Genomic DNA, 12,070 nt, shown 5'->3' with positions numbered 1-12,070 from the left:
TCTGTACAGTAGATGCAGGAATGTGTTTATGAAGAATCTGAAGTTTTAAAACTATAAAAATAAACCAGCTGGCATAACAAGACGCTATAGTAAGTGAAGATAAAAACCTCATACTTCCAAAACAAATCAAGGACATTACATTGCAGAATTCCCAACGACTTCAGCTTTTTACTTGCCAGTTCCCAAAACTCATGACCTTTGTCATGAGTGTCGTAATGTATTTGTTTGACCTTAAACAAAAGTTTACTTCCAAACACTCAACACCATTTACAAAAACTGTTGGCGACTTTAAAAGTTCCTTTGTTACAAAAATGGTAAGTTTAAATGTAACAAAGTATGCTTGTTCATCATTTTACCGTAACAGGAATCACATTCTACCTACAGCGTCTGACCTCTGAATTTTTAACTTCATCTATTCTGTGGTGAAGACTCATCAGTACAGCAGATGACCTAATATAAAACACAAGGCTGATGTCGTATGTCTGTGAGACAGAGGCACACACCAGGAGCAAGAGTGTACTGGCACTTACACAATTCTTACTTCAACTGGGTAGACGGGAGTATGATTCTGAACCATGGATGATGAGGCAAAGTTCTGGAAGTTGTTGCTACAGGGCTCTTTTAGATATTATATTGCATCAATTTAAAGTCCAACTTAAAATATGGTCCCCAGTAACAGTTTGATCATTCTAGTTCAGAAAGGCCCTTGTTCACACTTCCTATTTGAACAAGAAATTAATGATAAGCTGTAGCAGAATCATGAGTAAAATGAAGACGTAGTGCTTAAACTGCAAGAAATTGTAGTCTGCAGGTGGTGAATTAGCAGTGACTCTATTTCGCAGAGCCATAATGTCCCTGTAAGACAGAAAATAATATTCTGTAAGTTACAATCTAGACAATTTCACAATTTCTAGTACATCAGGGCTCCCTACAGAAAACAGTATTTGAGGAAAATTATGAAACATTAACGAGCAATCAACATTTGAGAAGAAGGGGGGTTTAAAGACATCAAGGCTCCAAAGCAGAAAGATACATACCAGCCTACGAGGAAAAAAAGCCTAGAAAATTAGTATTCTAAATAATTCTAAAGCATTTTATTTAGTACTACCTCTTAATGTCTTCTTGTGTTTCCTTTATAGATTCAATAGCACTCTGCAGTTCACCAAGGTCTGCCCCTTTTTTCCTTGTTCTTGTATTATGCTTCAGAAGTTGCGCTAGGAAGATACAAAAGCCAGATATAATTCACAGAAGTGACTGCTGAGTCAAAGAAGAAACAAAGTACTAATGACAAACTAAACCAGCTGCAAAATTCAGGAGAAAGTTTTCTAACTAAGCTTCTATTGAAAACTAAAGCTTTATTTCAGTCACCTATAGCACAGAAGGACAGCAAGTTAAGTGCTTGAAATATCTTAAAACACTCACTGTATTGTTTAATTTCTGCAAGAATTATCGACAACAAAAATCTGCCTTCTAGCAACATATTGATCTACAAATTAAAACAATTCATTTTGTTTTAAGAAAGAAAAAAGTTTACAAACATAATTTTTTCCCTAGATACTACATATGTGCAGCACTTAAGCCTACCTAGAGTACACACTGATGTTTAAAAGGACAAGAAAGTTTGCAATTAAAACCATGAGTCATTCTGCCCCTTTTGTTTTTCCAGAATGTGCTTCATGTTGGATAGAACTGTGATCTAAAGCATCCACTATTTCATAATACAAACATTGAGATAAGAAGAATATGTGTGACTACAGAACTCTGTTTCACCGTCAAATAAATTTATTATTTTTGTATGCAAATTATCTAGTCCTACCTTCACTCCCAGAGGAATCCTGGTTATCAGGCTCTGGGGATGAGAAGCCACACTCCCCTTTCTTCTGACTGGCTGGCTTTCGTTTGATTTTTGGAACACTAACCTACAATTGATAAACTTATTAATTATTTCCAGAGAACCAGAACTGTATCAAAGCAGCACATTCTAATACCCACAAGTTAAAAGCACAGTATCTAATAAAAGTCCAAGTTAAATTTTTTTATGTATGAGAGGTCTGAAGTTTGTACATCTTCCCATATAAGGGAAAAATACACATTAAACTGTTGAGTTCAAGCCTGCTTATTTTATATTCCTATCCAATCAAGTTATCACTACCGCTTAGGATGCAACACAGAAGTGAAAGCCTACGGGCTGGGTGAACTACAGTTTTGTAGTATAACAATAGTATTTTCCATTGCTCCCAATGCTTTGATGACCTTCATACACATAATGCAATATATACAAGTCCTTGGATCTTGCTGCAGAACTGGAACATACCATTGGTGTCCGATGTCGAACTTTCGTTTGGATGGTGCCATCTTTTTCAAACTGGATCATATCATTCAAAGGGTCCCATGGTCTGGTACTAGACAAAGTGAATATAATTGATTAATACCACAGCAATTTAAATAAGAAATATTTTCCTGCTCAGAAACCACTCAGTATGAACAGGTTAAAGCTACCTCTCCCTATACAGAAGACAGACATGGAATAAGTGATCATATCTTCCACCTATAGCCCAGTCCTAACCTGAAGAGAGCCAAAAAATAAACTTCATGTCCAGGTCAAACCCTCAGCCAGCTGGTAAGAGTACAAGCTATTGTATTAACCAACAATATATGAATTTTTCTGGCTAGTGATATGTATTTGTCAAACATGGAGAGGTTTCTTGCCTAATGTACAGTTATAATTTTAGAGCTACAAGGAAATTATGGGATTTTTAAAATTATCATTATTTTGGACTGCTTTTTTGTGTTTTTTTCTTTTAAAAGATGCCTAAGAAGAAGGGGGTACGAATCAGTTACCTCAAACCTCACCCCAAAATGGCTAATGATAATCAAGACTAGTTTCAAGAGGCACTAATGAGCTATGCACAGTTTGCTTCTTCTGATTTTTTTTTTAAGATTGCTTTTCCAAGTACAGGTTGATACAGAGTTTAAAAAACAAAACCAAACCAAAAGACACATAGCTCACTGGAGAACAAGCAGCCAAAAGCAAAGACTGACATCCCCACTGATTACAGCCTTTTCAAGACAGAAACTGCAAGTCAGCTGTATGAAGATTGTTCTGATGCACAGCTTTAGTAAGAGTAGATTAAGCACGGAATTTCCTTTCATGTCCTCCTGTATACCTTTTAAAATTTTTGTAGCTGTTTCAGACGTCGTGAACACAGACCTGCATTTACATCTTAGCTTAACCTAACTTGAATTAAATGTCATCTGTGGTAACTGGGTAAGAACAAGGCATTGCTCTACTAAAGGTCTTTTGTATCTGTAATCCTGATACCTAAATCCATAATCCAGATACCTGAACAAATGCCACAGCTCACTGAACACATCTTTCACAGTAAGCATAAAAGACTGCTCTCTACATGGACTAGGTGGTGAACCCGCATTGTAAGTGTGAAAGAAGACAGAAGTTTCTTTCAAAGACTGCTGACAGTGCAGACTGCTTTCTAGCAAAATTTCTGTGGCACATCCTTGAACAAGGCCTCAAGGAGACAAGATGTAACGCAGATGAACAAAATAGGTCTAAAAACCAAAGAAAAAGCATCCACAGAGCATTTAGTCTAGTTGGGGAATTCCCTGCTGCAGGATGTTTTGGGTGGTAAAAATCTGCACAGACTTAAGAGGAAATCAAGGAAATTAATGGAAAATAAATCTATTGAGAATTGCTAAATACACATAATCCCTGCTGGGTTCCAGGAAACTTTGGAGTTGCAAATTTGATGGAGACACGAAGAATACTCAAGATTCTTGTGCTCTTCCCTATACACTTACTCCACTGCCCCAGTATTGCCATTCTGGTACAGGAAGGTAAAACATTCCCAGGTTTAGCCATGGGAATATACTTTCAGCATCCAGGGCTTCAGAATTACTTAACTCAGAGTATGTCATCTTTGGATATTTTACTTTTACAATCCTGCGATACAGAAGTGTGCTGGGTATTGAAAAAGCATCAGCAGAATGTGGGTGTTCTGTGAAAACCATCACTAGGTAAAGGGCTCAGCTCCAAGCTGACTCTTGCAAGAGTTGGCAAGAACACAGTATGCATCCCAGCAGTCAGGGAGACAGCTACATCTTCATCTTCGGATCCGGATCATCACACAAAGAGATTCACAGACACTCATGTGCGCAGGGCATATGTGACAGCTGAGCAGAGTCCCCTGGTCCCAGCATTAACCACTGCTGTAAACCTCTTATTCTCAGGGTTATTCTAACATATAACAAATTAAATAGCTCAGTTCAACTATGCACAGTTTTTTTATGATTTCCAGGCAGCAGATTTTCAGAATTCCAGTTGATATGCCCATATGTACCATATTTTCCAGTGTGGGAAAATCTGTGTAGCTGCTCTGGTCAGTGGGAGAGTGGGGGGTGGTGGGGGAGGAGGAGCACAATGCATCCTAAAGTGCCATGCCCAAGAAACTCTAGAACATAGCATAAATTTGTAGAAGGCTCTAGCCATAAAGATAAAAAGAAAAAGCCCATGGCAACGGTTACATGAAATACGGTTTGCTGCATTAGCAATCACTGCCTTTTTAATACTAAAAGGGCCAACCAAGTTCAGCTAAAAAAATATGCATTTTAATCAAAATACATAAATAAGAATATCAAGCAGCATTGCACATTTCACAAGTTTGAACTCAGCTATATATCCAACTTCCTTTGCTCCTGAAACCACAAGAAGAGGCTCAGCAACACTACCAAGCATTTAACAAGCAGTTTTTGTTTATAAACACTTCAGGACTCACTCGGCATATTTGTAGTGCCATTCTCCTGTGACTGAATCCTGATCGAACAGCTTACATATCCACTCTTCACCCTTAAGTTTCCTCTCTTTGGCGCTCTTTCTCTGAGCTTCTTCCAGAATGTATTTCTCTTGAGTAGCTTCTGTTTGGTCTTTATTATTTATTGCTCTTGTCACTTGTTGCCAAAGCCTGACAAACAAGCAATAAGGAGAGTTACAATCTGGTTGACTGAAATAATTGCAAATATTTCCTTAATTATAGGCTAAATAAAGGGATCAACCTCTAACAGAATATTACCACGTTGTAATATAAGTTTTCTCTACATTTCCATCAAGAATCTCCATAATTGTAAGGTTTGTAAATAACAACCTTGTTTTTAATAGCGTAGTTTTCTTGTTTTACAGGTTAGTATCAGCAAATATGGGAAGGAAAAAACCTGTATTTTCTTCCCAATTTCTTCAATTTTCAAACCATAAAATTGGTTCATAATTTTGAGAAGACAATGAGTTTTATTTTGTCAAAATAATTATACATGGTTCTAAAGTGAACTTACTTCTCTGACTCAAAGTCATCTTGCTCTTCGAACTTCACTGTGTATCTAGGTAATCTACGCTGCTTGATATCAGATGTCGGATTCCAGAATGTCTCTGAAACATCTGTCTTCTTGTCACTAATAGTAACTTCACTGTCCTGTAACATATATAATTCAGTTACCTTAATTGTAAAAATCTCTGAGTGCCAAAATAACACAAAAGGGAGGAATAACCAATTTTTTTGTAATAAGAATTTCTTTTCTTTTTGGATGCATGTAGTTAAGAATAATTAGATGTGCTAACTTTAAAATTCAATTTCTGGACTCTGTGCCAGTTCTAACTTGGAACAGAGATACAATTGGAACTATTACCATGTCCAAAAAACAGTGGTGATGTTGTTATCTCACCAGAACTGAAACAAGTTTAAACATTCCATGCTGGTTCTGTAACAATTCTTCACAGTACTAACACACTAAAAACATTTCACAAGCTGAAGTGTATTTTCATGAACTACTCAAGCATACACAACTTTTCCATCTTTTAACAGCTGCAGTTAACACTGTGTTGATTCTATACTTTTTTGAGAACTGTCTAAATATAAAGAGACACGTTCTATAAAAGTGGTACTTAGTCAACTCTCTGGAGTCTTTTTTGTAACTAAGTGCTGTTTTCATGTGTCTCAACTATCAGCCAGAATTTATAATACCATCACTCTCTACTTACCCAGTGACCCTCCAAAATAGCCAGAACTTCTTTGCCAAGCTTAATTTTCCCTGATATTTGATTAACACTGTCGTTGTTACCCAAAAAAGGCTGCAAAACAAAAAGAAATGCTTTCATGTTTATTTTAATAGCAAATTATTTTTGCATTTATGCTTAGTGTTAAGGAAAAAACTGCATTTATGAAATGTGATGTAAACAGCCCTGATGGCTTTTAGTATTATAACTTCTGCCTATTTAATCCCCAAACTAGTCTAAAACCGCAGTAAGTTGTTCTCTCATGCTGTATTTTCTTAAAAGATTTGCTGAGCAAACGCACTGTCTAAGAAATCTGGAAAGAAAATGGAAAGTAATGCAGAAAACAGTGACACGATGATATCTTGGAGGAAATAGTAATTTGCTACGTTAATTTCACCACTTTGCCAAGGACCATTTGTTACTAGAGATTAATTATTGAGAAGCAACAACAAAAATGATTGCCAGGGATTTTCTTCAGCCTTTTTGGTAGTCTGCACATGTATGCTGTGGGCAAAATATCAATTAACACAGCCTCCTGGCTTCTATGTTTCCCCTATAACTTCAGCTGACTGCAGTTTCCTTCTCCACATGCACACTTCTTAACAACTATTTGTTCAGCTTTAAATCGGTTTCTACCTCAGAGATGGCATATGTATTTTTCAGAAGTGCAAGCCATCTGTAAGTAGTTTAGAAACCTTTGTTTAGCTTTTTTGAGGAGTGAGGTGCTCCTACAGCACCCACAGCTGCCAAAAATACTCCATGTAAACAGTTGCATAGCACTGGGCATTAGGCTGATATAAATGTCAGCCAAAGCGTTTGCATCATCTTTATTCGAGGTGTCACGAGCAACTTAAATTTTACCCAAGATGGCAGTGGGAAACCTGGGTCTGAATTGTCCAGGGGCTCTCCAGGAGTTTAAAAAGGCCCTGAACATTTTTAGAGCATTAAAAATCACTAAGGTATATTGACAACAACACACATAATACCTGAGCCACTGATCAGAATATTAAATACTTCCCCTGTTCTTACACTTTCCTAGACACACACAGTTGCCACTGCTGGAGATAAGACAGACGATTGCTTTTTCCCCACTAGAGCTGTTCTTAAGATTCATACAACTAGCAATATGTTTGCATCTCTTATCACCAGAGATTAAGACAGAACTCTAAGTTTCAATCAAAACCTCTAGACCCAGAAGAATACATTAAAAACAGAGATGACAATGTAACTCCTTTAAAAAAAAAAATAATCTTTTTGCTAGATACACATAGCTGGATGGATATGTGTCAGTTAAAATGAAAATTCCTCAGTTTCGAAAAAGACAATTCCATATTAAATAAGATCATATCTACGGAGTGATATAATGTTTTCAATTATTATTATGCTTATCCTCCTTCTTGCACCCACTCACACCATTTACTAACCTTCAGTTTGAATTCAATTGTTGCACTATAGCCAGTTTTTTCACAGGTGATGTTGACTGTTCCCCCAAGCTCTAAGGTCATTGTGCCATAAAGAATTCCTGCAAGAGAGAGAAACAGCTAAAATTAATGTTTATAACCAAGCAAGACAAAAAACCCAGGTTCTTTGGGCACAATTCCTAGAGTAAACATGTCTGTACCAGAGGAAAAACTCATCTTTTTAGATGACCTTTCCTAAGGATAAGCATGATCTTTCTGCCAAATAAAATAATCCAAACAGAAACAAAAACATCTAAGTGAATTACAGATAATTAGGAAAAACTGTTTATTAAGACATATCTTTGGCTGCACATACTGCTGGCTCTAGCAAGGGTGGTATTTAGTCTTATTGGAGATGATTGGAGGAGGAAAGCTTTTGAGGTTAAGACAGGAAAACAACTCCATGACCAACTGAGCAAAAGGAAAACTTCACTTGAACAGAAGCAGTATGTACAGTCCAACCACAGGTGAAGACAATCATGGACAACCAATATAAGACAACACTGATCACCTCTCTAAAGACTTTTGGAAGTATAAAGTTGACAATGCTGGGTACGCTTTAATTCCCATGACTACTGTCTTCCCCCCTGCAATCCAGTGTTTGAAACACTGAATATATTTTACATACAGTGGATGCATGTGCAAATATGTTTTCTTCACCATGCACATTCTCCTTCCCTGCATATTCTTCTGCCTTTCTCCCTCTCTAACAGGTTTATTAGTCACACTAGTTCTCCTTCTTCCTGTTTGCCTTTAATGTATGTAGATGTTCTGTGCTTTTTAATTGTTAAATATTATTTTTGTCACCAATGCCATACAAAAAAAACCCAAATCCAACAGAATATGAAAAACATCCACAAACAATGGAAAGAGAAAAGCCTACCAAACTGTTGAATTATCTATTTCTGCTATTAATTTTCATACATCTCAAATGAAGAAAATATTGTTGCTGACTGTAAGGCTTCTGAAAGAGAATTCTGGCAGAAAATATATGAGTAGGTATACCTTCATAAGTAATAAGTTAAAAATCAGCAACTCTGCAATGTGTTTTGTACTCCTACTAACCTTCCAGAAAGGCTTACAAACTACTAACTGATTTCCCATCGTGAAACTGAAGACAAATGGTCACGATGTACACTCAAATCACACAGTGAGGTGCAGATACTACATTGCCTTTTATGGTTGCAAGAGGAAAATACTGGAAAAGCTCAAAACTGTTCCTTAAAAAAAGCAACCCAAACAGTAAATTACTGTCATATAATGACAGATAGCTATATATATGGCCTTACTATTTATGAAAAAAATCTTTTTCTGGGCCAAAAATAGATAATTGCTTAAACAACAGATGTATTTTTCTCCTGATAAAATATGTGGAAGCCTAGGGCCACCAATGTTGCCAATGCTCAGAAAACAGATGACAAGCTCAAATCCAACATGGTATACTATTTAGAATAATTAACTATTTAGAATAATAAACTTCTGTTCTCATACTTTGCCATCTAGAGAATGAAAACAAAGTTACCTTTACAATGAGCATATGGCATTGTCATAACATAATCTTCTCCCCTATTTAGGAATGTTAGCCGTCCTTCTCCATCTAGTATGGCAGATAATGAATTCCCTGAAATTCAAAGACAGCAAATCACATTTCTCACCCTGCAAGACAACAGTCAACATTTCCTAATAACCGAGCAATAAAATTAAGAACATCAGTACATTTAGCACTGTGATCTATCCTGTCTAGTGAAGCCACTATAATACACAGAATCTCCAATTAAAAATTAAAATACTCCAAAAATAGAAATTAAAATTACGAAGACCAGTAGCAAAAAGTTTGTAAGGAAAGGATAATACAATGATCAAAACCCTGATTCCTCTAACAGCCTTCTTTCATCTACAAAACACAGCTCATTTGCACAGATTTTACACCCTCAACAAACAACCAAAATCTTCATTATTTACCGTAGAACTTTGATTTGGCCAGAATGCTACCACTAAGGCAAAAACCATCCTTACGATTGCTAACATAGAAGGCAGATATTGGAGGATGATGTGACACCTGTTGAAAGAAACACATAGTTGAAAAAAAAAAACCCAAAAACCAAAACAGAACAAAAAAAGAAAAATAACATGCAATATAGTATAAGCCTTGAGCTAATAATGACAGAATGAAAAATTCAAGCTGCACATAATAGAATACAGTTAATATATGTGAAATATGACTATAATCTTTAGAGATAAAGATCAAGCAAACATGGAATTTCAAAAGTTAAGAAAATTAGTACCTGACTTTTATTGGAGGAAAAGGGAACAGAAATGATGGAAACACCTTTCTCTCTGTCTCTCTAGGAAGACACACTTAGGAGACGTGTAAAAAACCTGTGCTCCTCAGGAGAGATTTCAGGATACTATTCATACATTTAAAAACATTTTCTGAAACTACCACATTGTTTGGCTTGCATAAAAATGCAACACATTTATTTTTCTTAAAAATATTTGTTCCAGTTACTGTAGCTACCTGTTCTGCGATGTAAAAAGTCTTGCTATTCGTCCTTGGATGAATCCACATGCAGCGGAAAGTCTCACCAAGTATAGGATTGTATGGTTTTTTTAGTCCCTGAACAGAAATAGAACAGAGAGTAACCATACAATGCAGGTACAGATCTCACGAAATACTTTATCAGTCTGTCACTGAAGAGAAGACACACAAAAAACATTATCATATATATGCTAAAGTACATTGTACTTGGTATCATCATTTGAATACCATACTCAGTTACTCTTCATTCTGCTCTTCGTTCTAAGCATATCAGCATAGATTTAGTGTAACTGCTAAACTATTCAAGGCTACACCTAAGGACAAATAGAATATAGGATTTTTTTGCAGGAGAATTATTACAGACCTTTGGTCTGAAGTTAGGTAGTAAGTACCTTCTTCATTCAGTATTGTTTCCTACCAACATGACTATAAAGAGTATTTAGTGTAAAGCTAAAGGAAGTAGTGGAAATATTAATCCTGCAAATGTAGCATGCTATCACTGAAAGATGGCAAACACAGAACTGGCTCAACTTTATCACAAAATGTTTCGCTCAACTTCTACTCCAAGGGAAAAAAAAAAGCAATTTAATATAGTCTGTTTTAAGCACAGCTAGAGACCAAAAAGGCCCATGATGCGTTTGTGTAAATAAGAAAAACTTAATTCTTGTTTTTAAAAAAATGCATAACAATGTAAATTAAAAAAACAAACTTACTCCAGCACATCCCTAAGCCCTTAACATAGACATGACTAAAGACAAAAAAACCATGTGAGAAGTCACCTTTGGCTTTTTGTAGAATCCTGACAAATACCATTTCACTACTTTTTTCATGCGGTTGTAAGCATTCTCTTCAAGTGCAGCTCTACGAAACAAACAGAGCACACAGATCAAATACCAATATTGTTTCAGTTATAACACACTATCAATTGTTGTGATATATTTTGTATCTAGAAGTTGACTAAAAGCAAGGTTTTGTGATTTGCAGTACTGTAAAACTTTCAGCATGATCGCATCAAATTAAAGGTTTTCAAATAATTGCCTGAAAATGGAAATCAAACAAAAAATCATCAGAAATTGTATTTCCATAATTGAGTCTGTTCTTTGTAACATTAAATCCTGTTCCACCTCCATTGAAGTTCTTCCATTTATAAAAGGTTCTACTTTAGAAAACAAGCCTAATCACGCCTAGAACTTATTGTTGAATAATATTTCAATTTACAGTCTTTAATTTAATAGCTACACTTCAGCAGGCAACTATAAACTTGAGTGGAATTTAACACTGTATTAAAAAGGCTAACTGGCACTGTTTTAACATTTTAAATATGCCTCCTAGAGAAAAAAAATTAAACTAATTTTAAAAAGTCGTCTAATCAGTCTCCAATAGCTAAACCAGAAATGTTTGCAACACAATTGCTATTACTAAGAGGGGCCAGACTTCAAGATGTACCATATGAGCTCTCAGGCAGTTAGCTTTCAGAAAACAAGGATATTGGATGACTGATACATTGTCAGACAAACATCCAAACTTTAAGCGCAGTCTGTGATGTTTAAGTAGACCGCATCAAATGTTTCAGTATACACTCTTAACTCCACTTTAGTTTAAAAAATGAAAAGAATGAAAACCAGAGATACAATTGACTCACTCGGACAGAAAGTCTGCATGGTAGTAGTAATCAGACAGCTTGTCCAGGAAAGAACGAGGTTCCAAGATAAACGTAGGCAGTACAACCTTGGACAAGTCCATTCCTGGCCGGACTTGCTTCAGCAGTGTCCAGATCAGACTTTTGTTTTCTTCTGACACTACTTCTGTCTGAGCAGCCTCCCCTGCCTAGGATAAACAAAAAAATGCTTATGGAAAGGAAAAAGAAAATAATCCTCCAGAAGACAGGTCAACACATTCTAAGGATGTAATGAGAATGGAAAATGGATACTTATAATGAATCACTCAGAGAAGCTGAAGCAACTAGGGGAAAAAAATGAAGTTTCTCTAAATATACTTATGATACATCTTTAA

At 36.0% G+C, this 12,070-nt stretch overlaps 1 protein-coding gene across 1 annotated transcript in view; it reads right to left on the bottom strand.

Annotated features, from left to right (window-relative positions):
* Positions 1-424: 424 nt before the first annotated feature.
* OSBPL8 (oxysterol binding protein-like 8) overlaps positions 425-12,070 on the bottom strand; it is a 54,969-nt gene continuing 43,323 nt past the window's right edge. Inside the window, exons 10-22 of the mRNA XM_010074193.1 lie at positions 11,700-11,884; positions 10,837-10,918; positions 10,037-10,135; positions 9,481-9,577; positions 9,041-9,139; positions 7,483-7,580; positions 6,044-6,133; positions 5,341-5,477; positions 4,791-4,976; positions 2,315-2,402; positions 1,817-1,919; positions 1,109-1,214; positions 425-855 (exon numbers count right to left, since the gene is read on the bottom strand). Coding sequence (XP_010072495.1) covers positions 720-855; positions 1,109-1,214; positions 1,817-1,919; positions 2,315-2,402; positions 4,791-4,976; positions 5,341-5,477; positions 6,044-6,133; positions 7,483-7,580; positions 9,041-9,139; positions 9,481-9,577; positions 10,037-10,135; positions 10,837-10,918; positions 11,700-11,884 — 1,506 coding nt within the window. The 3' untranslated portion in view covers positions 425-719. The remainder of the gene's footprint in view (positions 856-1,108; positions 1,215-1,816; positions 1,920-2,314; positions 2,403-4,790; positions 4,977-5,340; positions 5,478-6,043; positions 6,134-7,482; positions 7,581-9,040; positions 9,140-9,480; positions 9,578-10,036; positions 10,136-10,836; positions 10,919-11,699; positions 11,885-12,070) is intronic.

The sequence above is a fragment of the Pterocles gutturalis genome, unplaced genomic scaffold, assembly GCF_000699245.1.
Source record: "Pterocles gutturalis isolate BGI_N339 unplaced genomic scaffold, ASM69924v1 scaffold9982, whole genome shotgun sequence".
In the NCBI taxonomy this organism is placed as follows: domain Eukaryota; kingdom Metazoa; phylum Chordata; class Aves; order Pterocliformes; family Pteroclidae; genus Pterocles; species Pterocles gutturalis.
Note: the sequence above shows the minus strand (reverse complement) of the source record. Positions and strands in the feature narration are given on the sequence as shown.